At 53.4% G+C, this 26,967-nt stretch overlaps 2 protein-coding genes and 1 non-coding gene across 5 annotated transcripts in view; 1 reads left to right on the top strand and 2 right to left on the bottom strand.

Moving 5' to 3' along the window:
* The first annotated feature begins 1,002 nt into the window (after positions 1-1,002).
* MCAM (melanoma cell adhesion molecule) lies at positions 1,003-8,248 on the top strand. Of its 2 annotated transcripts, XM_028105870.2 has the most exons (16): positions 1,003-1,102; positions 2,921-3,045; positions 3,144-3,351; positions 3,437-3,507; positions 3,595-3,682; positions 4,524-4,703; positions 4,813-4,934; positions 5,017-5,179; positions 5,279-5,397; positions 5,471-5,612; positions 5,784-5,905; positions 6,023-6,164; positions 6,263-6,334; positions 6,536-6,683; positions 7,016-7,133; positions 7,619-8,248. In XM_028105870.2, exons 1-16 carry the CDS (start codon positions 1,036-1,038, stop codon positions 7,646-7,648), a joined length of 1,917 nt encoding a protein of 638 aa, XP_027961671.1. In that variant the 5' UTR covers positions 1,003-1,035; the 3' UTR covers positions 7,649-8,248. The 2 variants fall into 2 exon arrangements, with proteins under 2 accessions (XP_027961671.1, XP_027961669.1); XM_028105868.2 differs by lacking the exon at positions 7,619-8,248 and having other exon boundaries at positions 7,016-7,296.
* A 780-nt stretch (positions 8,249-9,028) lies between these two features.
* CBL (Cbl proto-oncogene) overlaps positions 9,029-26,967 on the bottom strand; it is an 81,121-nt gene continuing 63,182 nt past the window's right edge. For both annotated transcript variants that reach the window (XM_028105946.2, XM_088017869.1), the window contains 7 exons: positions 26,806-26,937; positions 26,319-26,696; positions 24,663-24,757; positions 19,487-19,627; positions 19,026-19,126; positions 18,168-18,350; positions 9,029-17,205 (listed from right to left, as the gene is read on the bottom strand). In XM_028105946.2, coding sequence (XP_027961747.2) covers positions 16,931-17,205; positions 18,168-18,350; positions 19,026-19,126; positions 19,487-19,627; positions 24,663-24,757; positions 26,319-26,696; positions 26,806-26,937 — 1,305 coding nt within the window. In that variant the 3' untranslated portion in view covers positions 9,029-16,930. The remainder of the gene's footprint in view (positions 17,206-18,167; positions 18,351-19,025; positions 19,127-19,486; positions 19,628-24,662; positions 24,758-26,318; positions 26,697-26,805; positions 26,938-26,967) is intronic.
* On the bottom strand, positions 25,262-25,391 carry LOC114211466 (small nucleolar RNA SNORA19). Its single transcript, XR_003609774.1, has one exon. It is a non-coding gene; the product is annotated as a small nucleolar RNA SNORA19 (small nucleolar RNA).

Genomic DNA, 26,967 nt, shown 5'->3' on the forward strand with positions numbered 1-26,967 from the left:
GCTGTGTGGAGGGCTGCCTGCAACCAGATCTGATGCCCCCTCCATGCTTCCCCTCCCCCCAGGTGCTGAGCCACAGTCAACGGGGGGTGGGGGGGGTGGGGGGGTGCGGGAGCCCTGCTTCAGGGGGTTCTTTTCAACCATCAGGACAGCAACAGGTTTTCAGGGGCCAACCTGGAGACCTCGCACCCTCGCACTTCCTTTCCCCTTTTCTTCATTCAGGTGAGGGGAAACTAAGTCCCAGCTAGGCTCATGGAATGAAGAGGGCACAAACAGAATTTTCAAGGTCTGGACATGGACAAGTGTGAAAACCTTGGGCCTGTGAATTCAGCCCCCTCCCTTTCCCGCTAGTCGGGCCTTGCGGGAGATTGGGTTTGAAGGGGCAGCCCATAAGGCGCCATCTCCACTCCCCAGGACCGGTACCTCTGGGTCTGTGGCACCGGGCCCAGGGTTCTTCCCTCAAAGCTGCCGGCTCTGCGAGGCGGGGGGTGTGCGAGGCTCGGGGGCAGTGCCGGGCCGGCCGCAGCCGCAGTGGTGCAATCGTTCTGGGAAGCTACCGTGGCCGGCCAGGGTCTCTGTGGCAGGGGTCGGGCGGGGCGGAGGAGGCGGAGGCGGGAAGAGGAGCCTGCACGGAAGGCCCCGGTCTGAGGCTCCTCCGCCCCGCGATCCGCCAGGGCCACACAGGCTGCTAGGGGCTGCGCGGGGGCGAGCGCGGCTGGTTCTGACCCGGCGTGACTCTGGGCATCCAGGCCGGCCTCTCTTTCTCTCCTCGCCGCCGCCTCGGCCAGCCAGCCCGGCCTCCAGACACCTGTCACTGCCCCCTCGGCCGACCCAAGCCGGGCCGGGGGCTGGGCAGCCGGCCCGGCCTCGCTGGGGCCGAGCGGCCAGGCGCGGCTCCGGGCCCGCCCCCACGGAGCGGCGCGGGGGCGGGGGGCTGCGCGGGGCGGGGCGGGCCGGGCCCCCTCCCCCGCCCCCCTGACGTCAGCCCCCGGCGGCCGGCGGCTCGCTCACTAGGCGCTCGCCCTCCGGCCGGGAAGCATGGGGCCGTCTGGGCTCATCTACGCCCTCCTGCTCGCCGCCTGCTGCTGCTGTCGCCGCGCCGCGGGTGAGTGGCTTCGCGGGGTGGGGGTGGGGGGGCCACGGCCCGGGCCGGGGGTGAGGGGGGGCTTCGGCGGAGCGTGCCGGGCAGCGGAGCGGGCAGCGCGGTGCGGGCCGGGGCTTTGCGCTCCGGCGTGCGCTCCTCCTCGCCGGCGCCCCGGCGTTTTGCGCGCGTGCAACTCTTCTGTGCAGCGAGTTTGCAGCCTGGATTCTGGGGTATCCCGGGAGGAGGACCGGGGAGGCGGGGAGGAGGCTGCTGCCCGGAGCGGGAAGGGGTGGAGCCGAGCCTCTCTGAGAGCTGGGGAGAGCTCTGCCTCAGGTGCCCACTCTGGGGGCCCGCGGTTGGAGCCGCGGTGGCAGGCGTAGCGAGAGCGCATCCCCAAATCCCGAATTCTGCGCCCGCCTGTTGCCGGAAAAAGGCAGCTTGCTTAGCGGGAGGGGGTGCGCGGACGCCTCCTCTCCCGCCTGGGCTTCCAGCCAGGCTGGAGGTGAGCGGGGGGAGGGGGGAGGGGGGGGTCGGACGGCGGCTCCCGCCGGAGCAGGGCGTTGGCAGGGGTTGGGGGGCGGCATGGGTCGCCTCGCGCCTGCCCGGGTGACGGGATCACAGGTGGCAGAAACGAGGGATTGAGAGTGTCCAGAGTGGAAGCGCCCCAGATCCGTTACGCCTCCCGGAATGGGACCACATTCAGGTGGGAAGAGCGCCCCTGCACCTCGGAGTTTTTCTCTGGAACTGCCCGGCAGCCCGCTGCTCCCGGGTGCACGCTGCCCTTGTATGGCCTGCAGCGGTGTCGCGTGTTTCTCTTGGCTCCTTTTCCCGGGTCCCAGCCGCTGTCCGGCTGGGGAAGGGGAGGGCCAGGCAGTACCCAGTTCACTGGCTTCATGCCCAGTGCCTGCAGTGTCCCTGGGGTACCCCCGGCTGCTGGCTCCCAAGCTGTGTTTCTGGGGAAAGGGCGAAATTGGGCTCCACAGCGGCAGCAGATCTAGCCCCACCCTGCCCTGCTCCTTTAGCTGTGGGGAAACGGAGTCAGGGATCCGAGGCCTCTGCTCTGGGTTGAAGACCACTCCATTGTCTGGGAGCCAGCCCAGGGCAACAGCCCAGGCGTCCCCGAGGCCTGCCAGATGGTATTGAGTGACATCACCTCCTTACAGGGTAGGGAGCACCCTGGCACCACTGACGTCACTCTTGCCCCCTGCCTGGCCCTTGCCCTGACCCCTGGGGGAGATTCTGACCCCTCCATGCTCACAACACTCCCAGGATGGGGGCCTCTGAGTTTGTGGGATGTTCAGAGGTACTGCTTAGGGAGCATGTGATGGGAGCTTCTGGCCATGGTTGGCCCACTAGGTCTTGCGGGAAATTTGGGGAGGGCTCTGGGGGCCAGAGTAGCGGTGTCTTCCCCTGGGCAGGCATGGGGACACAAAGGGGCCTGTGTGGCTCAGCCTGGCACGCGCCTCGCATTCCCATACTCTGAGCTCACTGGAAGGGGTGGGGGCCTGGAAGGAAAGGGGCCTTCCTCTTGGCCAAGAGCCTGGGTTGCCCCTCTGCCAGCCTCATCTGGAAGATGCTCGTGCTCAGGGTCTCTGCTGCAATGACCAGAGACAGTCACCCTCAGCTTCCCTGAACGGGGCAGGGGGGGGGGGACGGGAGGGCAGGGGAGAGCAGGCTGCCTGGGGGCAGCAGGTAGAGGGGGGTTGAGGGTTAGGAGGACCGAGTCTCCGCCGGACCCTGCAAGTGGCAGGGGGAACAGCTGCAGGGCAGGGGCGTGAGGGGAGGGCATGGAGAGCAGCTGGAGCCGACAGCTGCTGGGACGGGCGTCCTCCACCCCAGGTGTGCCCGGAGAGGCGGAGCCCCCTGAGCCGGAGCTGGTGGAGGCGGAAGTGGGCGGTACGGCGCTTCTCAAGTGCGGCCCCTCCCATTCCCCGGGCAACTTCAGCCAAGTGGACTGGTTTTCTGTGAGTGCGCGGGCCCTGGAGAGGGCGGCAGGGGGGCGGGCGGCTGTCCCCTTCCTGCGCCCCGGGACCCTCACGTCCTCTTCAACACGGGCCCTTAGGTGCACAAGGAGAAGCCGACGCTCATCTTTCGAGTGCGCAAGGGCCAGGGCCAGAGTGAACCCGGGGAGTACCAGCAGCGCCTCAGCCTCCAGGACAGAGGGACCACGCTGGTCCTGAGCCACATCACGCCCCACGACGAGCGCATCTTCCTGTGCCAGGCCAAGCGCCCTCAGTCCCACGAGCACCGCATCCAACTCCGTGTCTACAGTGAGTGCCCCACCTGAGGGTTGTGGGCCGTGCGGGTGGTCGTTGGTGCTGGAGGTCCCAGGCTCCTCATTTCCTTCCCTTGTAGAAGCTCCGGAGGAGCCGACCATCCAGGTCAATGCCTTGGGCATCTCGGTCAGCAGTAAGGAGCCTGAGGAGGTGAGGCTGGCCAGGTGGGAAGCAGGAGCCCGGGTGGGGCCAGGTGGGGCCTCCGTGGCAGGGAGACTCACACCCCGTCCTCCTCAGGTGGCCACCTGTGTGGGGAGAAATGGGTACCCCGTTCCTCAAGTCATCTGGTATAAGAATGGCCACTCCCTGAAGGAGGAGAAGAACCGTGAGTTGCCCTCTGAGCCCTAAGAAGCCAGGCTGATGGCACCACACAGGGAGCACCCTGCGTTTCCTTGTGCTTTCTTTGTTTCAAGTACACAAATGATGCGTGAAAAATCTCTTCCTGAGAATTTAAACTGTGCAGAAGGAAAGTTCCCTTTCCGCCCCGGATCCCCTCGGACAGAAGTAACCTCTGCTGTCAGTTAGTGTTCGTTCTTTCCAGGCAGTTTCTGGGCACTCACAGAAATACACCAAGGCACATGGAGGCTTTTATTTTTTTTTTATCATCTAAAGCGGTGGTTCTCAACCAGGGCTGATGCTGCTCCCCCTCGGGGACGTCCAGTCACGTCCGGGGAGCTGATGCTAAACACCCCATAGTGCACAGGACAGCCCCCCACCACCCCCCCCCCCAGCTAAGGTCACGCTGAGGTTGAGAAAGCCCAACCTCAGTGGCTCGGTGTGGCACCTGTCGTCACGCTGGTATTGGTTTTCTTCGGTCGGTGGGTCCTGGAAATCTTCCCAGCGCAGCCTGTGGAGCTGTACCTGATTGTTCTGCCCCCGGCCCCCCGGATTGCCTACGGTGGGGACGGTGGAGGGGGGCTGACCGTGCAGTCCCTGGTTGGTGGACATCTGGAGTGTTCCCTGACCGCCTTCCCCTGTCACTGCGGCATCCCGTCCGCGAGGGTCAAGCGGCACGGCTAGATGCTGAGACACAAAACCGCTGAGCTGAAGGGTCGCGGGGGCAGGGGTCCCTCTCCAGGTGCCCCCCAGGGACTCTGGGCTGGGGGTGGAGGCGGGGCTGGCGGCCAAGCCCTTCTCCCCTCCCCCCCCGACTTTTCCCCGGCCAGGGGTCCACATTCAGTCATCCCAGATCGTGGAGTCAAGTGGCCTGTACACCTTGGAGAGCGTTCTGAAGGCCCAGCTGGTGAAGGAAGACAAAGATGCCCGGTTTTACTGTGAGCTCAACTACCGGCTGCCCAGCGGCAACCACATGAAGGAGTCTCGGGAAGTCAACGTCCAGGTTTTCTGTGAGTCCCAGTGCGGCCCTGGGCTGAGGCTGGTGGCAACTCCGGCTAGCGCCGCTGCCCAGCGCGGGGACAGCTCTGGGGCTGAGGGCCGGGGCCTGTGCCTCCGCAGACCCGGCGGAGAAGGTGTGGCTGGAGGTGGAGCCCATGGGGGCGCTGAAGGAAGGCGACCGCGTGGAAATCAGGTGTTTGGCGGACGGCAACCCCCCGCCCCACTTCACCATCAGCAAGCAGGTGCGGAGGGCACCACGCTAGGGGCCCGTGGGCCGCGGGACTGGCTGGAGGCCCCTCCACTCACCCCTCCGCTCTCTCCCAGAACCTCGGCACCAAGGAGATGGAGGAGATGACACCCGAAGACAACGGGGCCCTGGTCTTGGAGTCTGCCCAGAAGGAGCATAGTGGGCTCTATCAGTGTCAGGGCCTGGACTTGGAAACCATGGCTTCGCTGCTGAGCGACCCACAGGAGCTGCTGGTGAACTGTGAGGGGCCAGGGGCCCAGGACAGGGGGGACCGGGGTGGGGGTGGGGGGCAAGAGGGAATTCGCCCCGCCCAGGCTGACACCACTGCTGTGTCCCCAGACGTGTCTGATGTGCGGGTGAGCCCTGCAGCTCCGGAGAGCCAGGAGGGCGGCAGCCTCACCCTCACTTGTGAGGCGGAGAGTAACCAAGCCGTGGAGTTCCAGTGGCTGAGAGAGAAGGTACCCAGGCAGGCCTGGGGTTGCGGGCTGCGTGGGGCTGGGAGTGAGCCCCTGACCCCGCCTCTCACCCCAGACAGGCCAGGTGCTGGAGAAGGGGTCTGTGCTCCAGTTCCACAACCTGAAGCGCGAGGCAGGGGGAGGCTACCGCTGCATGGCATCCGTGCCCAGCGTCCCGGGCCTGAACCGCACGCAGCTGGTCCACGTGGCCGTTCTTGGTGAGAGGCCCTCTGGGCAGAGATCAGGCGGCCCCTTGAAGCTCCCCTGGGCTGGGTGGTTTCGAGCCCTTGGAGGACAAAAAGCCCCCTGCTGCCTGGGATGCGCTCGTGGGGACGGGGAGGCAGGCTAGCAGAGTTTGCTGCCACACCTGTACCCCCTCCCTCCCTAAGGGTCCCCATGGATGACATCGAGGGAGAGGAAGATGTGGGTGCGAGAGAATGAGGTGCTGAATCTGTCTTGCGAAGCCTCGGGACATCCCCGGCCCAGCATCTCCTGGAGCGTCGCGGGCACGGTGAGCAGGCCCGTCGCCTCTGCCCCGCGCTCAGGAATCCCTGCCCGGGGCTCTGCTGCCAGCTCCGGGCAGCCCTCCCCGTGCCCCCCTCCCTGAGTGGCTCCTCCGCCCTTGTAGGCACAGGAACAAGACCAAGATCCGCAGGGCGTCCTGAGTGTCCTGAATGTCCTCGTGACTCCAGAGCTGTTGAGGACGGGTGCTGAGTGCGTGGCGTCCAACTCCCTGGGTAGAAACACCACCACCATTTTCCTGGAGCTGGGTAAGGGCCTCATCCTGCGGCGTGGCGGGCGTGGCGGGCATGGGCACCAGTGTGTGCTTTGCCTGACGCACGTGTCAACGCCCTGCACCACTCACCAGCCTCCAGCAGAAGCACTGGCCTGGGCACTTCCACTGCCAGCCCCGCCGTCCGAGCCAACGGCACCTCCACAGGTAGGCATGCGCTCTGGGCTCCAGAGCAGGGCGGGTGGCCTCCTGCCCTGACCCTTCCCCGGGGAGCCCTGTTGAGAAAGGTGAGCAGGGGCCCATCTTCCGTCCGCCCAGGGCTGTGGGGGGTGGGGTGGGGTGGGGGTGGGGCATGGTTGGAACAGGGCCGCCTGGGGCCGGGAGTGACCCGGAGTGTCTGTGGGACAGAGAAGAAGCTGCCGGAGCCTGAAAGCAAGGGCGTGGCCATCGTGGCCGTGACTGTGTGCGTCCTGGTCCTAGCCGTGCTGGGTGCCAGCCTCTATTTCTTCTACAAGAAGGGCAAGCTGCCGTGCGGGCGGTCGGGCAAGCAGGAGATGTAAGCACGGTACCCAGCGCCCTGCGCCCCCACCCGTCGCGCGCTCCCCAGCTTGTCGCCTGGGCAGGGCTATTCCCTGCCCACCGCCCCTGCCCCCCCGCCCACTCACCCCTTCAGAGCAGGAGGGGGCCGCTGGGGGTGAGTGCTCCCCACTTTCCTGCCCACTGGCTAGCTGCCATCACCCACACGTCTCCATTCATCGCCTGTCCCCCTTCCCTGAGCTGGCCCCGGAGCGCCTAAGAGCCCATCGTCGCCCAGTCCGACGTCTTTGCCAGTGAGCCTCCCCTTGCTCGCCCGAGATGCCAACTTCTTGCCTCCCTCCCTCCTCCCAGCACGCTGCCCCCGTCTCGTAAGAGCGAATTTGTAGTTGAAGTTAAGTCAGATAAGCTCCCAGAAGAGATGGGCCTCCTACAGGGCAGCAGCGGTGACCAGAGGGCGCCCGGAGACCAGGTAGGAGGCAGCTCCTGTGGCCAGCGCCTGACGCAGCTTCAGGGATCGCGAGCAGCAGGGGCTGATGGCTCTCGTGTCCCCGAACACTAACTCTGTCTCCCCACTTCCTCCTCCTCTGTTGGGAGACTGGGAGCAGGCCCGTCTTGGCTTCCTAACAAACACTAGTCCCAGATGGTAGGGTGAGGCGAGTGGCCGAGGGACCCTGGAGAAGGGGTAGCTCCCAGGACTGAGAGCAAACACTGCCCGTCACCACCACCTTTTCCCCAACAGGGCCGTGGCTCAGGTCACCAGGTGCGGTGTGGCCAGTCTGGTTTGGGGGCCTAGGCTCGCCCACCCTGCCCCACCACCCCCTCCCGCTGCTTCCCTCCACGCCTAGTCCATCAGCTTTGGCTTCAGTCCCTCGTCCCTTCGGCGCTCACACCCCCGACTCCCGTTCCTGTCCCCACCGCGCCCCCCCCTTACCTCTCCTGTCCACCCGTTTCTAGGGAGAGAAATACATCGATCTGAGGCACTAGCCCGCCCAGGACCCTGAGCGCCCTTCCCGCCCGGAGTGTTTTCTGCTCCCCGCTCACCCCCTCCCTCCCAACGCTCAGGACGATCGCCAAAGCCTCCGAAGCGGGCTGTGGAGAAGGCCCCTGCCCCAGTTGGCCTGCAGGCCCCATTTCAGAGGGCTGAGTCAGCCCGAGAGGGTCCTCTTCGGGGACCAGCCCGCCCGTCTCACTGTTGGGTGATGCTCACCGCAGGGAGGGGCCTCAGCATCCTGGGAGCGGGAAGGAGTTTCTCACAGACCACGTTGTGGGTGTACATACCTGTCTTCTGCCGGCAGCCGAAGGAGGCAGCCTATTTATCTTGCGCTGGTTTCGTGCCCCAAAGGCTGGCTTCGTCCTTCAGTTGTGTCGCTGAAGTGAAGGCTCACTGGGCCCAGGCCCCCCTCACACCGGTTCTGGAGAGTACCACAGCCTTCGTCACAAGCGGCTGCCCACCTGCTTCAGGAGCCCCTTTTGTGACGCACCTTTCTCTGGGCAGAAGCCAGGACTGGTGTCATTTCTTAAAAGAGGTGTTGGGTGTATCATTGTCCCTGCAGGGAGGAAGCTAGGCAGTTCTCCAGAGTTAGGCCATTGAGCCCAACACCCCCCCCCCCAATTTGGCTCCCACTGCCCAGTCAAGGGGTCATGTCAGACTAAAAGGTGGTAAGGTTAGGGGACAGAGATGAGGTCCAGACTGTCTTTTAGGAGGATTAAGACTATAATTATACGAGCACCAAACTTCGACGAACTGAGCTAATGGGATTAGACCCTGGCAGAAGGGCCCTCATGGGAGAATGGTACTTAGGGACGAGAAGCGGGCCTGGCTAGAGCTTTGGGGTGCGTATGTGTATCTGCGTGTGCGTGTGAGTGTATGTATATGTGGTTTTATTAGGCCGGGTGTAAATTTGCAAATTTCCTTTATATATATATATATATATATATATATATATATATACATACATATATATATATGAAAAATAAAGCTTAATTGTCCCAGGAATGTCACACTGCTTTTTATTCATCATGGTACCACAGCAGCCTGGGGCCTCCAAACCTGGCACTGCACCAAAAGGAATACGAAACCCTTTGCATTTGGGAGCGGGGACCAGGGTTACCTCTGCTTCTGAGCAAATGGCTCAAGTTCTACCACAGAGAATAATGACCCTTCTTAGCAGCAGCAAAGCCGCCTTGCCCGAGGCAGCCTGCAGGGCCTGGTGGGCTGTGGGCAGGGAGCTATGGGCCCTTCTCTCGGCTTTCCTGCTGCGCAGACCTGCCTTGGGGTAGCAGTAGACTCACAGTGATGACTGGGCGGGCCGAGTCTGTCTGTCGCTCTCCCACCCCAACGGAAGAGCAAGAACTCCAGTCTGCTACAACAAAAGAAACTTTATTTAAAAATATTTTTTTTTTTTTTTACAGACATGGGTGCTTGAAAAAGCTCTTTAGTTAACTGTATGGAAATGAAAAAAAATTAATAAATAACATTAGTATAACAGACCTCTAAACATTAATACACTGGCAAAACAAAAGGGACTTGAAAATGAATCTTAAAGCTCTGCTCTTCTCTGTAAGAATATTTACCTTCTGTTTTTCTTATTCTTTACAGGTGAGAATGATTAAATACTGCTAATATAAATTTTTTTTTATATTAATGACACATTTTTAAAATAGTCCACAAAAATCTCATCTAAGTTTTCGTTTTATTTTTAACACTGATATACAAATTGGGACTCTCTATTCTGGAGAAAGCATCAAGTTCTCCTCAGCCCCACCCAGGCCAAGAATGTCAAAATCCTAAAGAGGGGAAGACTTGAAAAAGAAGGGTTTCTCCCAATTCCTTATTAGTTAAAAGGCAGGGAAGAACTGAAAAGGTCGGAAAGGGAGAAGTAAAATATGGCGTAGAAAGCATTTTGTCTTTTTTCTTTGCCGAGACCTACAGCGGCCACAAGCCTGAGGCCGGGCTCGGGCGCGCAGGCCTTGCTGCCTGTCCCAGGGGAGAGCGACCCCGCCAAGGGCACTGGCTGCCTAATGCTCTAAGACTCAAGTCTTCAAGTAAGAGGAAAGCCGAGTCTGAAGGGAGAGGCAGGAGGTAGGCCAGTTCAGGATCCAGCACAAAGAAACAACCCCCCGTCGTCAGTAGAGCCCATCCTCCACTCCTGCATGCAGCTGGTGCCTTACCAGGCAGGACCAGGAGGCTGGCACATGCCAAGTGGTCCAGGGCACTCCTGGGAATCCTAGAACAGTCCCTCTCCTCTGGCTGGAGACAGATCATTCAACCTGTAACTACGACTCTGAATGGAATCAACCAGATGCTCCCAGGGTAACGTTGGCTTCTTCCGACACGGCACCACGGCAGGGGGAGGGGCTGCTGCCCCGCCGCACCTATGCGCCCTCTCCCCAGCCCCACACAGCGTCTCCTCCTCCCCCCTACACTGTAAGGGCTGACGCTCAAGGTAGAGGAGCTAAGACTCTGGTATTTCCATATTAAGTCCTAAAATGCAGCCTGGGATACAGTGCTGCCTTAGAAAGGCACAAAATGTTTGGCTTTTTTTTTTTTTTTTCGGTGTGCTAAAAATTGTTCTGTTTTGAATAAAGGAAAAAGATATATAAGGTTAAAAATTCCAAGTCACCACAGCCAGAAAGCAAATGTAGGAGGTACCTCCTAGCTGCCATGCCTCTACCACGTTTCAGCAGGAGGTCAAGGCCAAGACACTGAGACGGGTGGGTCAGGAGGCATCCAGTCTCACGGGCGCTGGGCCTACAGGCTTACCCAGACAGCAGGGGGAAGCCAAGGAAGAGAAAACACGTGGTCTCCAGACTCCTAAGCAGTTCTCTGCCTCCTCAGTTTCAAGACAGCCGTGAGCAGGGCCACCCTCACCCACAACAGGGTCAGAGGTAGGTAGGGAGGAGGGAGCAGACACACATGGACGTAAGGGCACAAAGCGTGGGCAAGCAGTCTGGCCTGCGACCCCCACCCCCCACCCCCGGAAGGAAAATTTGCGAGAGGCAATGCAGAGGTGCCTCCCACGTTCATTGTAGGAAGAAGTCAAGAACACGGAGCCAGGTGATCACAACTCTGCTGATCTGTTTGGCTCCTAATCAGTAGGAGCGCGGAGGTTGGCTTTCAGCCTTTGCTCTGTACAAAAAGAGGGAGTGGTCCACCACATTTTTCTCAAGCACCACCCCAGGGAAGGGAAGGGGCAGGGAGATGTCCAGACATCTGTTACTCTGGAGCAATCGGCAGGCGCTTCCGAAGGGCCCATGTTCCCATCTGAGTGTGAATGCGCCTCCACCCATCCCTATCTCCCCACCTCTTACTCTGCTGCTACTTTAGCAGAACCAAAACACACCGGTACTCCCCTCGGGGGAACCAACCCAGATTTCCTAGGACACAGAGGCGCGTGGCGTTGCTGTCTCTCTGTTCCTTGATTCTGGAGCGGAGTCCAGGACATACCAAATGCAAAGGCTAACGAGCCCCCTTCATCAGTGTGTATCTTTGGATTACTAGGTTACTTCTGTGTATTCCAAACGACTCCAATAGCTTAAAAAAGTTACAAGTAATTATGAAAAGCCTTACTAACACGGGACAGGCCCTAGGATGAGGTAAGTAAGATCAAAACACTTAGGCAAGCAGAAGCAGTTCTGTAAAAATCCGAAACACAAAGGCTTTGATATGGCACTACAAAGCAAGCAAGTGGGCGGGGAAGACGAGGGTTTCCGGTCTAAAGAGCTCTCAGTCAGAACTCCCCTCTAAACTGGAATCTACATCGAGTTTATATCCTGGCAACTGTCCCAACTATCAGATACTCTTGCTGGCTACAGGGAAGTAGTTCCTGAGGTACCTCAGAAGGCCTGCCTGAGAACACTGCCACAGAGCTCTCTGCACGCAGCAAAGACCAAGTGCAAGGGTGAAGGAGGAGGGCAGGGAGGGCCACAGGCCCACAGAATGAACATACGTTCAGCGCGAAAACCTGAAGAGAGCCCAGAAGTCCATGGGTGGCTACAGTGGGATCTGTGATCTGCTCTCCAAATAATACGAAAGAAGGCTAAAAACCTGAGATTAAATGAAGGCAAAGAAATGTCACCTAAGAACAGACTGGCTCCGGAACAGGAGAAACTGGTCCTGAAGAGGGAGGTAAGAAATCTTGGATGCCAAGACTGGTAAAGGGAATTAAAACAGGAAATAAAGCAACAAAGATGACAGAAACCCGAATTAAGCGAAACCTAAGAATCTCTTCAATGCCCCAGATATAGTCCCGCGCCCTGCCTTTCCACTCTCCGGGGGGGAAATAAAGGCAGCGCACAACAGCAGTTTTGCTACTAAAATACTTGCAGGGTATCTATCCCGTCTGAAGCCTCTTCTCTGAGAGCCCTCCCCCCACTCGCACCCGAGGGGGCCACTGCCATCCCCTGCGCCCAGGCTGACCCCTCAGGGGTAGAGGCCCGAGCAACGTGCTGGGCTGATCGTTTTCTTTCTCAAGGAGTAAGAGGCCCTGGGAATCTGTGCATGGTGATCCCGAGAGGCGGGAGGTCGTGTGGACCTGCGGACGGGGGTGTCTCATCGGGGGGGGGGGGGGGGACGTGCATGACAAGCAGGAGAAAGGACTAGGTGCAAATTCTGACAGCCCCAGCTCCATGTAAGAACCCACTGTACTTCCTATACTGGGGTCTATAAAACACCCTGCATCCTTAGGATTCCCTCCTTTCTTTAGCCTGGATACCTGTTTCTTGCATCTGAAGGATTCCTAAACAGGAGAGTCAACAATACAAAACCGTGACCTCCTTTCAGCATGCACCTTCCTCTGTGCACAAATGGCTTGATGTGTTTCTAAAGAAAGACTGTGACACAGGCTGAGGTCAAAGTGGTGCCAGGTCCACTTTACGCTGACGTAGATTACTTCAGCTTGAATTTCTAAAGCCTGCACGTGTAGCAGAACAGTGATGTGTGCATCCTGATGCTAAGTTCTAGGGTCCTGGGCTCCCTACCCTGGGACAGAAAGGCGGGCATTTCGGAGAAGTGACTGAGTTCCATCTACTTTACTGCCTGGCTCTTGGGAGAGCACATACATCTGTTCAAGACCAGGAACCAACATTAGGTATCCACCTGTCTCCCACACCTTCAGCCCTTCTAGGACACAGGATTAGCTGCAAAGGTCGTTGAAGGGCTGGGAAACAAGTCTCAAGGAGAATGGGAGATGGTGACAGGTCCCAGGAGGGTGACAAGGAAACTTCACAACAAGGGGGACTAGGGACTCAAAGCAGGTCAGTAAAAAGATCAAGGAAGGCACTAGACTGGAGAGGGGACTGTGGGCAGATGCTCTGCTTAAATATTTAACTGCCCTACTGTGTGACTCTGAGCCAATATGCGCCTCAACCCACCACACAGATTCCACTGCAAGGCATCCAAGACGGCGGGTCCCCATGAGGCCGACACTGCGCAATCTCCCAGACATTATCAAGGCTCTAGGAAGACAACTGGGGTTCATGAAGGGGAGCCTTGAATCGCTCCTACCCAGGACAGCTCTACAAGGAAATACATGTCTGCGTGAAAGAGCTGTAAATACACACTGCACAGTCTCCTTGGGAAGGGCTATTTCAGGGCCAAATACAAGGGCGAGAGGGCCCAAGTACAACCCGCTGGCTTCGGGAAATCTGCACGTGGTGGCAGTGAAGGGCACGGCACTGGCACTACCGGCACATGGGAATCACTCACAGACATTTGCCGAAACGAACAAGCTAACTGGAACGCAGCCAGGCCAATGGTCTGAACGCCATTCCTCCCTGGGCAGTGGCCACCAGAGTCAGAAAGGCCAATGGCAGGAAGGGGAAGGTGCAGTTTAGGAAGAAGGTCTATAACCCTGACTGTCATGACATGAGGTAGGAGAATATTCTGCATCAACACCTGTGCCAACCACCCAAAACAGGTGTCGATCTTATTAATGGTGCCTTAAAGGGAATATAGAGCTTGGTCCCTACTCTGCTAGCAAATGTACAAAAACTCATTTGTACGTTGGCTGTGTGGACCATGGGTTATATTTTACTTTTCTACAGAGGAAATAAAATACTTTAAGTATGAAGAATAGCGACTCCCCACCAAAAATGTTCATCCACAGAACAGCTAACTGATGCTGGGCCCTGGGGCGGTGTGGGTGAGAGAACAGAAGGGCAGAGTGTGTTGTACAGGGGGGCTGTGGGGGGACAGAGGGCCGGGGGAGGAGAATGGCCATCCACAGGTACAGATCACTATTTACAACATTAACAGGGAAACGCTGAGACGAGAAACTGCCCAATCTCTTCATTTCTTCAAGGGAGGTATATCATAGAGCCCACAGGTTTTTCCACTCAAGAACCCTGTACTTGAGCGGAAGGAGGCCGGCAGGGGCAGCAGACGACGAGGCAGGCTGTGCGGAACGAGCCGGAAAGACAGAGGGAAAGCAGGAGACCGCACTGAAGAGAAGAGCCTAATGCACCTGACAAAACCTCAAAGTGGCTTTTTTACCTTATCCACCTGGGAAGGGACCAGAGAAGGAACCACTTGTAATTCGAAGGGAGAAAGGAGAGGGATCTGGCCAAACTGACAAAACTCAGAGCCCACTTCTGAAAGGGAAATTTTACATTCCGAGCAGAGCCCAGGAATTAGAAACTGCCACACAACTGGAAGACGAAGAAGGGTTATTTGTTCCTCAGTCCAAGGAAAATCTAAGAAATTATAAAGTTCTGGAAGTCCCCTCAAGACAAATGCCCACGTGGAAACTGTCCTGAGGCAACGCTGGCGGCCTCAGGGATGGCCGAGGTTTGTCCTCAGAGCACCCAAGGGGAGCAAACCTCCCAGAATGGTCTAACGCCTGGGCAGCCCACAGACCCCACAGCAGACACGCCAACCAGCAAGCCGGTCACCAATGCATTATGTCCGACCCTGGGATCTGACACAGCCGGGTCTCAGGGCCGACCCCAGGAGCCACGGGGGCACTCAACTGGGGAAAAAAGGGATGAACCTGCCTTTGGCCTATATGAGTAAAGACAGAGTCTCCAAAGAAGATCTGGGATACACCAAACAGGCAAGAGATATGCAGAACCAGGGCTCTGTTCTCTTGACCCATCTCCAGACTATGGACCATGTTTGCAGACAAGGAAAACTTCCAGTGTGGACAGGCACGGAAAATGCTGCCATTTTTCCCAGTTCTTTGTCTGGCTCTTCAGCATCTAAACAAAATGTAAACTGCGTGTTAACCACAAATGAAACACTCTCCTTACTGGCTCGCAGAAGGAGATCCTAGGTCACTGCTTCCCAATCGCCACCACTAGCCCAGCTCCCAGCAGCGCCCGCACCTGACGGCGGGCCGTGCTGCTCTCCACCACGTTGAGCAGACACTGGGGAGCCATGGCCAATCAGCAAGAGGTCCAGTAGCATCTACCCTGGGAATGTAAATGGCTCTGAGGCAAGAGCTTAAAGCCAAAAGGTCTAGGAACAGCTGAAAGCCAAGAGTAAGAGTCAGAAAACGTTTTAGTTCCACAGACGAAAAGATGGGAAAGAAAACGGACCTCAAGAGATTCATTTCTGTCTGGATCTAAAGCCAAAAGCATGATTTGGATTTTGAGGAGGGTAGATGTATCAAAGAGTGGCTTGCTTCTGACACGCCGCGGGAGGGTACGGCCTGCCAGGGAGGTCGGCACAGACTGGCCAGAACACTGACTGACTGGGGCTCACTCCGCAGTACCTACGGGAACCGACTCACGGCTGCCCCACGCTGGACTCCGAATTTTCCACACAAACCTGCACCCATGCCAGCTGCTGGGCTTTTCACCTCCTGTCCCTGACCCCTGCGAAGTCGTGTATCACACTTCAGGGTGTGTGATTACCGTGGAGAACGCAGTCCGCGAAGAGCAGAGAGGACTGGCGTGAAGAGGGGAAGGGAGGAGACGCTCCATTCCCAGAGCCACGGGCACAAGAGAAAACCATGTCGGCAGCGGCACCCAGGGGAGGCCTGGTGCTCATTACCAGCACAATGCTGTGCTACCATGGGTGCTATTCCCCTCCCCTTCGAGGGCAAGGACTAAAGTGTCTTCTGAAAGTATAACCTGGCTCATGTTCCGAGGGAGACGCCCACACAAGCTGGAATTAATTCACTGGGAAGAAAAACCAAACAGATAAATCCTATTTTGTACATCTTCTGCCTAACAAGGTAAACAGCATACAAATGAAGCTTCCTCAAAGTTTTGTGGTATCTGGGCCAGAAAGCCAGGCTGGAAACAAGCGTTCTTCCCTTCCCAGTAAGTGGAAACACCCATGACCTACATGAGAATACACACCTGGCAGGAAGGCAACGGACTCCCGCAGACGGTCTTCTGGGGAGGGCATGGAATGTATCTGAAGGCCTCTAGCTCAAATCAGCCATTGTTTAATTAGGGTAGTTAATACATCTTACTGTAGCAGATTCAATGTTCCTAGAGAGACAGTGCTTCCGAGTGACCAGTGTTACACCTGCGAGGACCCCACATGACTGTAATGATACAGCAACAGTACTGTTTCTTGCCCCACCGACCTACCAACCAACACCATCACACGTAGTCAAGAACATCCTCTAAGCCACCTGGCTTCCGTGAGGCTGGTTAGAGCAAGCCCAGTGCCAATGACAGACACCGAGGAGGCGGCAAGGAGGCAGGAGGCAGGGGAAAGGACAGAGGGAGGGTGTTCTAAAAACACAAGACTCGAGCTATGTGATGGTAATCCAAGCCGCAGGGAGTGCTGGAGTTGCACTACACGCCGGGGTCGGGTCTCACAGCACAGCAGATGGAAGTCTTTAGACGATTCCTTCCTACACCTCTTGTGCTAATTCCCTGCCCAGGATTAACACACACAGCAGGTTCATCTTATAATCACAGGGCACACGCCACCACAGACAGACAGACAGACTCACAACCACATCCTTAACCCAGGGAATTCTGAAGTCCCCCAGGAGGATTTACAGCACAGTACTTCTCCCACCGCTTTCTGGACTGTTCCCCCGGTAGGCTAACCATTTAATAAAAATCCACACTCGCAGTGGGGACTGAAGGACACCTTCAAATCCACTCTCAAAACAGATAATAAAACACACTGCTGCTCCACGTTCATTCCACTGCCTTGAAATCTTGGAACCACAGACGTGGAATCCCACAGAAAGGGCAAGACTTCACTGTGAAGTCTCCAAAGGGGCCTCTGCCCTCCGAGGGGCCCCCCGGGGAGGAGCGCCGGCTCACTGGTCCTCTGACGCCGCAGTGGGGCGGGCTGTGCTAGGTGGCGAGGTGGGCGGGAGACGAGATAGAAACAAACTCCCGGAGGATGTTCTTGGCCATTTCGACGTTGTTGTGGGCAATGACCAGGGCTTTCTGGATGTCCTGGTAAGAGTACCCCTGGCTCAGGAGGCTCTCGATCTCACTGGAGAGCTGTGGCGAGGTGGCCGCGGCAGCGCCGCCCTGCTGACAGCCGCCTGCTTTCCGTTCTGAGTTGATTCGCCGAGGGAACGGTTTAGGAGGCCTTTCAGGAACTTGGGAACCCTCAGTGAAGTCTAGAAGAAATCAAACAGAAAAGAGCTGCAGATCTGGGGGCAACCCTCCTTCAACAGCAGCAAGAACAACAGTGTGCCAGGATCAGGCTGACCTACTGTAACGGGGCCCCTGGGCTCTCAAAGGGCCGGGGTCTACAGGTTCCAGGGTTTCAGCAGCTAGCTGCCGCCTCCTCCTGGCAGGAGCAGCCTTCTAAATAGACCACGCACCTGCCGCACAAACAGGAACACTGCTGTCCCCAGCACAGACACCTGCGTCCGTGTCCTGCTTTACACACGTGGCAACAAGGGTTCACGCACAGCAGTGCCTGGATGATTTTAAAACGTTTCAGACGGGGCCAGAGAAGACACTAAACTTCTCTTTTGACAGAGGAGGAAAACAGAAGTAAGCCTGAGTGGCCGTGGAGCCGCAGGAAGCGAAGCTGGGTGGGTGGGGCCACTGCCTGTTTGGGCAACTGGATGCCGTCCAGCTTTCACCAGCTGTCCTGCACGCCGGCCTCAGTTTCCAAAGGGAAGGCCACCCCGGCTGCTGCGCTCCTAGGCAGCCACAGGTGCAAGGGCAGCCCTGGATGGTCAAGGCCACTCGGTGTGCCTTCCAGAGCCAGCACGCCGTCCTGGCAATGCAACAGGGCCCCGAAGTCAGGAACGCGTGCTCTGAACCACCAGGCGTCGTTACCAGCGTCCTACCACACACTCAGAAGCACCGGAAGTCCCACCTACCACCAGCCAGGAGGAGCCAGGGTTTAAGCAACAACCTCTTTTCTAAGTCTGGCAGAACCCCAAAGAATGAGACTCCGGGTTAACTTCCTAACTGGGGCCTAGGGCCAGCTTTTCCTCCCATGTAGACCGAAAGAGACTACCGTCTGGTGACAAAGGCGCTGTCGCCAGGCCATCACCTCTGCTGCAGCGTCAACCAGGAGCCATCCAGCAACTCGGCACAAACCCAAGCCGGCCTGGAGACTCACGTGTGGTGGCATCGCCTTCCAGAGACAACCAGCCGAGCGAGGAGCTGGCGTTAGAGATGTCGGAGAGGGTCCGGCGGGCCAGCACGGCCGGCACCGGCGCCTTAGGGATGCCGTAGCCATCCTCCTCAGTCTCCGATCCCTCGGGGCCGGCGCCTGCCTGGCCCGTGGCCAGAGTCCCTTCACCTAGAGGGAAGTGCGTGCCGTTACCATCTTCTCGCACACCCCATCTGCTGACACCCATTCGTTCCCGCACGTATAGCACCGAAGTTACCGACCGTCCACCCCGGGCCAAGCACCACGCAAGGCCCTGTGGGTGGAGACAGAAGAACAGAGGAAAACGCAAGTCTGCACCAGTCCCGCAGCTCTGCTTTCCTGATCGGGGTGAAAGCTGCCCCCGCCAACGGTGACGGCTGCTGACGCCAAAGGCTCAGCACCATTTTACAGCATCCAGTCAACATCTCTATCGGCATTTCACCTTGGAGGATCAGCCAAAGGGCCTGTGTGTGCTGCCTTCTCGAACTTTCCACTTGGGAAGCTAGTTGATATGGGAATGGAGTATTCACCACCCACACACAAAAGAATTTCATCAATGCTAAAAAGCCAAGGAAATAAAAGGGAGCTGCGAGCACTGCGGGCCCAGGCCCTATAACCCAAGTGTCTCTAGGCCCTGGAAGGATGAAAAGGCACAAAGGGAACTTGCTGTGGGAACGGGAAATAAGAGAGAGGAGAGGGTTTTGCCGCCCATGGATCAAAGATATTTTGCAAAGGAAATTATTTAAAAGAAGTTTCTGCTAAGATCAAGCTGTGTCATTCCTATGACACAGCAACGGTTTTCCAAGTGGCAGCACGGCTACTCACCGAAGGGGATGCTCTCCGTGGCAGATGGTGTCGCCTGGGACTGAATATTGTACATCGCTTCGTATGTACAGCTATCGATCGGCTGGTCACAATCACACACTCTGAACCAGAAGAAAAGGAGTGTATGATCTTCAGAAACAGAACTCTGTTACCTGCAAACTGATTAAGACTCATCTATTCTTCACTATTCCAGACCCAGAGGCTATCAAGAGGACACAATGCTCCTTTGCCAGATCACTAACAAATGTCCAAAGGTTGACTCTTCTAATAAATGTGTGTTTTCAAAATGACTGTGACAATGAGGAAGCGTAACTGGAATTGCTTATAGCTGCAAGAGGCCAAACATCAGGGGCTCTATACATCTTTCTGCTTTAATTCTGGCTGGATGACACTGCACACGCAGCAGCCAGACAGGTACGTGGCGTCACCCCAATTCCCAGATGGGACTGTCCTGAACCTACCGTGAACTCTGGGTTGTCTCCAAAGGCCATTTCCCATCTGGCTTCGGCAGCCCTAGAGGTCTGGAGGAGGGGGTCATATACTCTGTGTCCTCCTCACTTTCACACTGCTCCCCAGGGGGCAGCTTTGGCACAGGAAGAGGCCTGGAAGAGGAAGAATAAAAGAGAAAGAAAATGAAAACAACTAAGCTGCAAAACGTGCAAGTATGAAATGAGTGCCTTCAACCCAGGCCACGACTCAAATCTGACAGAGCAGAACGGATGCCACCTAGGGAACTGTTACTTCTCCCGGCCACGAAAGGGCAACTGATAGGTTTCTGCTCTCAGGTGACCACAGATGCAGATACATTGTCTGAGATGGGTTACACAGGCGCAGTACTTGATACTCGTTAGTCTCAGTCCCCAAATAAGTCGGGAGTCCCCGTCCCAGGGCTGGAGCACCAGGTTCTCTCTTGCCAGCCTAAAGGAGCAACGGTGGCTCTCGGACAATATGCTGCCAAATCCCTGTTCTAGAATCTACCTACAGTTTCAAAGAGTAGACAGCTTGTCAAAAGCTTTCTCATATGTTATCTCATAGTATAAACACCTTTTCTCCTCGTTTGATATAAGAAACATCTGCAATAAAGAGATCAGGTCCTTGGTAGCTTAGCATCAAATCTGAGACCAGGCCTCCCATCTTGACTCCTGTCTCAGGGATCTTGCAGTTACTCCCAAAGCTCTCACCCAGAAACTCTGGAACCAAAACTTCTCCTGCTACCCACCCCCTGAAACCAAAGACAAAAATAACAACAAAACAAATGCACACACGTTCACCCAAGGCTCCTGGGAATGTGAGCTAAAGCCAGTATCTCTTCCCTCCCTGGTTATACTGTTTCTGTACGTCCTGAACACTGTAACTAGAAGGAACACCTACTGGATTTGCCTGTGTTTACTCAATGTTTATTTTTCCCAGTTACAAAAGCAACAGCTGAATGTAAGACCCTTAAATGCTACAGAAACCTAACACAGACAGTCCCTATAATCTAACTTGAAATTTTTTTTCATGTCTACATGTTACTTTATTTGTGCACTGCGAGCTGTAGTTTTGAAGTGGAAGTATATTAGTATCTACAATTTGCTCTGAAATGTGTCCAAAAAGATAGACCGATGGATGGAGAGAAGTACAGATAGAGGGGCGCTGGCTCAGTCATGGAGCATGCAACTCTTGATCTCAGGGTTGTAGGTTCAAGCCCCATATTGGGTGTAGAGATTTTTTTTTTTTTTTTTTAAGATTTTGTTTATTTATTTGACAGAGAGAGACACAGAGAGAGAGGGAACACAAGCAGGGGGAGTGGGAGAGGGAGAAGCAGGCTCCCCGCCGGGCAGGGAGCCCAATGTGGGGCTCGATCCCCAGACCCCGGGATCATGACCTGAGCCGAAGGCAGACGCTTAATGACGACTGACCACCCAGGTGCCCCCAGTGTAGAGATTATTAAAAAAAAAAAGAAAAAAAAAGTATAGCTAGAAATGTGTGATAAAACAAGGATAAGAAATGCTAATGGTAGAAGCCAGGTGGGGAGTATATGGATGTTCACTGTAAAAAAATCTGTCACCCTGACTCTATGCTTGAATCTTTTCATAATAAATTATTCGTGGGAAATACCTATAAAGATTAAGAAAAAATACCAAGTATTGGCGAAAACATAGGGAAATGGGTATTTTCTTAGTTTTAGAAATAAGAAATTAGTACAACTTTTCCAGAGTGTGATTCACCAAAAATATTTAACCAAACATGCATACCCTTGCACTCAGAAATTCCATTTCTAAGAATTTTCCCTAAGGAAATAATCAAGAAAATTCACTATATAGTATTATTTATGATACTGAAAAAATAGGTCACAACCTGTCAAGTAATAATGTTCTGAATAAAGGAATTTAAAAAAAAAATTTGAGAGAAGGGGAGAGGGAGAGGGAGAGAGAGAGAGAGAGAGAGAGAGAGAACACGTGCACATGGGGGCGGGGGGGCAGAATTAAGGGAAAGAGGGAGAAAGAGAAGAATCCTCAAGCAGACTCTGTGCTGAGCTTGGAGCCTGATGTGGGGTTGATCTCATGACCTGAGCCGAAACCAAGAGTCGGACACCTGACCAAGTGCACCACCCAGGCGCCCCAATAGTTGGAAATTTCAATATCTCACCCACAATAATGGACAGAACCAGACAGAAGTAAGGAAACAGTACTTAACATGATAAACCAATTAGACCTAATAAACATAAACAGAACACTCCACTCAACAGCATACATACACATTCTTCTCAAGTGCAGAGGGAGATAGACAGACAATATGGGAGGCCACAAATTAAGTCTTAATAGATTTTAAAAGATATACAAGGTATCTTCTCTGACCACAATGGCATGAAATTCGAAACCGATAACAAAAGTAAAACTGAAAATTCCACAAAATTGTGAAAATCAAACAATACACTTTTAAACAACCAATGGATCAAAGTAGAAACTACAAAGGAAATTAGAAAACACTTAGAGGTGAATGAAAGAAAAAACATGACGTACCAAAACTTAAAGCAGCGCTAAGAGCATTTAAAGCTTTGATGGTTACATTAAAAATCAAAAAAGATCTCCTAACTTTACAACTTAAGGAACTAGAAAAAGAACCAACTAAACCCAAGGCTAGTGGAAGGAAGGAAGCAATGAAGACTAGGGCAGAAGTAAATAAAATACAGAGAAAAAAACCCCACAACAGCAACAGAGAAAATCAATGAAACCAAAAGTTAGTTCTTCAGAAAGATCAACAAAACTGACAAACTTTATCTAGATGGATTAAGAAAAAAGAGAGAAGACTCCAACTACTAAAACTCAGAAATTAAAGAGGAGACATTACAACCAATTCTACGGAAATAAAAAGGCTTTTAAGAGAGTACTATGAACAGTTACATGTCAAAACACTGTATAATTTAGATGGACAAATTCCTAGAAACACAATACTTACCGAGACTAAATCACAAAAAATTGAATATCTGAAAAGACTTACAGGAGATGGATTCAGTAATCAAAAATCTGCCAACAATGAAAAGCCCTGTACCTGACAGCTTCACTGGTGAATGCTACCATTTAATAAAAAATGAATACCAGCTCTTTTTTGGGAAAGATTTTAATTATTTACTTGAGAAAGAGAGAGAAAGCGCGCACGCACGTGTGGAGGGAGGTGGGAGGAGGGAAAGGGAGAAGCAGGCTCCTCGCTGAACGGGGATCATGACCTGACCTGAAGGCAGATGCTTATCTCACTGAACCACCCAGGCGCCCCACGAATACCAATTCTTTTCAAACTGCTCCAAAAACCGGAAGAGGGAACACTTCCTAACTCATTCTTTGAGGATGGCACAATCATGACACAAAGCCAGACAAGGACACTGCAAGAAAACAACAGACCAATATCCCTTATGAATACTGATACAAAAGTCCACAACAAAATCCCAGCAAAAAGAATTCAGCAGCATAAAAGAAGGATTATACATCATTATTTATCAGTGGGATTTATACCTGGAATGCAAGGACGGCTCAACATATGACAACTGATTAATATAAATATAACCACATCAAAAGGGAAAAAACCCAATCATCTCAAGCATTTGACAAAATTTAACACCCTTTTATGACAAAAACACTCAACTAAAATAGGAATAAAAGTACCTAAACATAACAAAAGCCATATATGAAATGCCCACAACAAGCATCATATTCAACGGTGAAAGAACGAAAGCTTTTCCTGAAGGATCAGGAACAAGGCAAGGATGTCCACTTTTACCACTCCTACTCAAGACAGTACTGGAATTTTTCTAAGATTTTATTTATTTATTTGTCAGAGAGAGAGAGCACAAGCAAGGGGAGCGGCAGGCAGAGGGAGAAACAGGCTCCCCGCTGAGCAAGGAGCCTGACACAGGACTAGATCCCAGAACCCTAGGATCATGATCTGAGCTAAAGGCAGATGCTTAACCGACTGAGCCACCCAGGTGTCCCAGTACTGGAATTTCTAACCAGCTCAATTAGGCAAGAAAATGAAATAAAAGGCATCCATATCAGAAAAGAAGAAAAATTATCTCCCTGTTTGCAGATGGTATGATCTCAAATGTAAAAAAGCCTAAAGATGCCACAAAAAGGGCATGGGAAACAGTATGATGGTGTCTCAAAAAATTAAAAACAGAATTACCATATGATCCAGGAATACTACTTCTGTGTATACGTTCAAAAGAATTGCAAGTAGGGCCCCGAAGACGATCTGTTCAACCCTGTTCACAGCAGCATCACTGCAATCGCTAAAATGTGGAAGTAATCCAAGTGTCCGTCCACCGATGAGCAGATAAGCAAAACGTGGTACAGCAGTCACCCTTTATCTGTAATTTTATTTTCTGTGGTTTTACTTACCCATAGTCAATTGCGGTCTGGAAGCAAGATGGTTCTCCTTCTGATGTATTATCAGAAGGTCAACAGTAGCCTAACACTATGTCCCAACACCTACGTCACTCCGCTCACTCCACCTTATCACATAGGCTTATCTCACATGAGCACAAGAAGGGTGAGTACAGTGTAGTATTCTGAGAAAGACCACATTCATACAACTTTTATTACAGTAAATTGTTGTAACTGCTCTATTTTATTAGTTATTGCTGTTAATTTTTCTTTTCTTTTTTCTTAAAGATTTTATTTTTTTATTTGACACAGAGAGAGAGAGATCCCAAGTAGGCAGAGTGGCAGGCAGAAGGATAGGGAGAAGCAAGCAGGCTTCCCGCCGAACAGAGAGCCTGATGCGGGGCTCGATCCCAGGACCCGGGGATCATGACCTGAGCTGAAGGCAGCCGCCCAACCGACTGAGCCACCCAGGTGCCCCTATAAGAATGATTAAGATTTTTTTTTTTTTTTTTTTTTTTTTACAAAAGTCAACAAAACTAAAACTGCTTCTTTGGGAAGATTAATAAAATCATGAAGCCCAGCAAGGCTGATCTATGTACCTGCACACAGAGAAAATAAAAAGAATGAGACCAAAACAGAAACCCTAATTTTGAACTATACAAACACAGATCAGTTTTTACTTTCTTCTTCGTACTACTCTGGGTTTTCTACGTTCTGTGAGTAAGCTGCTAATGGGCAGGAGCACGTCCGCTCCACAAGACACAGCCTTAGCACTTACCTGGCAGCCAGAGAATAAATGGCATTGGCAGATGCAGAAGGTTTGATCTTGGGGTGCTCACACTCTGCACCTGCTAATGAGCTGTTATTCACATTCTGGAAAGAAAATTGGTGAGAAAGAACCTTCTTAACACAATTCAGTGACTCCTCTTACTTCTCCAACCTAGTCAAAATAACAAGAACAGTAACACAGACCCCGACCCCACTCTCAATGCCGCGCTTAGGGGTTATTATGTCTGACCAAAAGCGGAGCTGCTTTCAGGCTCCGAAGAAAGTTTAAATGTCAGGGTGAGGAGGACAGAGATCTAAAAAGAGCCAAGGAAATGGGGGTTTTTGTTCTGATTCTAGAAGATATAAGGAAATTGGCTGTCTCTGCAAATACCCTTTCTAGCTCTAAAAATCTATACCTCTTTCTACGGTGAGGTCACCAGAAAGCCTGACCTAATTCATTCTCACGAATTAGATGGCCTATCACTCGATGCCACTTGTAAGTGACCATCCCCCTTCTCTTGCCACCAAGAAGTACCCAGTTCACGTAAGGGCCCCACCACATTCCTCAACTTCATGGCTCACAAGTTATTCTCCCCTGCCTTTTTCTTAATTTGTCTGAAGGGGACTGGCAGCATTACTATGTAGTTACACTGCTAATTAACCTTCAACTATTTGTGTAGCACCTAAGAAATAACACTGCTCACATACACAAGAGAAAGCAGGTCAATGAAACGCGCACTAGAGCATTCTCCCTCTTGCTTACTTAGCGCTATGCTCTCCCCAACTCACCTGCCTTCCCTTCATCCTGGAAGGGTCTCCCTCAGAATCAGCACGGCTCGCTCTCACCAACGCTCCAGATCTTTGCTCAGAATTGTACCCCATCCCTCCATGTACCCCCCACCCCAACTTTCCCGATACCCCTTTTTTTTTCCGCTATTTTTCTCCATAGCTCTCATCAGCATCCAAAGCCCTTTGTTTTATTAACTTACCATGTTTGTCTTTACTCCACTAGAATGTAAACTTTGTGAAGGTAGGATTTTTTGTGGAGCACATACACAAATGAACCAACAAAAGAACAAATAACCCCCCCCACCCCCGGTCTGGACCCCTTCTCTCATGCTTATATACAATGAACCGCTAACCTTTTTTCAAGCTATTCTCTTAGCAATACATTTATTAGTAGATAATCTACTACTAGATTTATCTCTGTAAATCATTTTGCTCATGTCATTTTGCTCACGTCACTCCACTAATTTAATACCTTCAAACGCTCACTTCCTACCAAATAAATTCAAATTCCTTTGGCCTTGATGGGATTTTCAAAATCCTCTAATCTAGTATTAATGCCCCTTTCTAGACCTTTTCCCTCCTCTGACATACAGAACTTCTGCTCCACTCAAATTAAACTACTTCTAGTTCCACAATATATATGAATCCAGCCATATATACATATATACACAGGTGCACACACATACCTATTGTGGTATTTACAAACATGCTTTATCTGCTCTGGTAATATACTTCTTGAGGGTATATATACGTCTGAGGGTAGGGATGTTTCACCGTCTCCGAATCCTGCACAAAACCTATCACAAAACTCTGACCCATTAAATGTCATCCAAAAATATTTGTTAATAGGCTAAAAAATGTCAAAGACAGGACTCACCATGGAGGCATCCACACTGAATGTGCTTCCAAGCCTGGACACATCTGTTCTGGGTTCCATTTGTGAGGGCAATGAAAATGGAAGTGAGTGCCTATTGGTTAATTCTCTACCTGTCCAGGGGTCACTAGAGTTTGGGGCAACCACAGGTACTTTGGGGATTGGCCGAGGCAGCCATGATTCCCCAAGGCGGCTAGAGGGAACAGGGGGCAGTTTGTCCCTGGATGGACAGTCGCCCGGTGTACAAGGCAAGGGACGTCTCTGTGGCCGGGTTTCTGCTCCAACAGAATATGGCCGGTCTGGAGGGGGTGGTGGTGGAAGATCTCGAAGTGTGGGAGGTATTGGTAATGGTTTGTCCTTATGAAGGGAGCCAGAAGCTACCTGTGGAAGCACGAGGAAAGCAAATCAATCAAAACTCACTGATCTAAAACACCCCCACTATAAGCCACAACAAAGAATGAGAAAACTGTAGAAATGGATAACATCTTACCTTAGAAGCAGTTCCAAGACCAGAAGCACTTGAAGGAAGAGATACCCGCTGTTGCAGAAGGTCAAGTCGTGGCGGCACTGGGGGAAGGGAAGCTTGTGGGGCCATGGAAAACGGAGAAGGAGGCCGTTCCACCTGACACAAATAAAATTTCCTAACAGGTTA

The sequence above is a fragment of the Eumetopias jubatus genome, unplaced genomic scaffold, assembly GCF_037043125.1.
Source record: "Eumetopias jubatus isolate StellerSeaLion01/CBP00866 unplaced genomic scaffold, mEumJub1_p1.0 scaffold_13, whole genome shotgun sequence".
NCBI classification, from domain to species: Eukaryota; Metazoa; Chordata; class Mammalia; order Carnivora; family Otariidae; genus Eumetopias; species Eumetopias jubatus.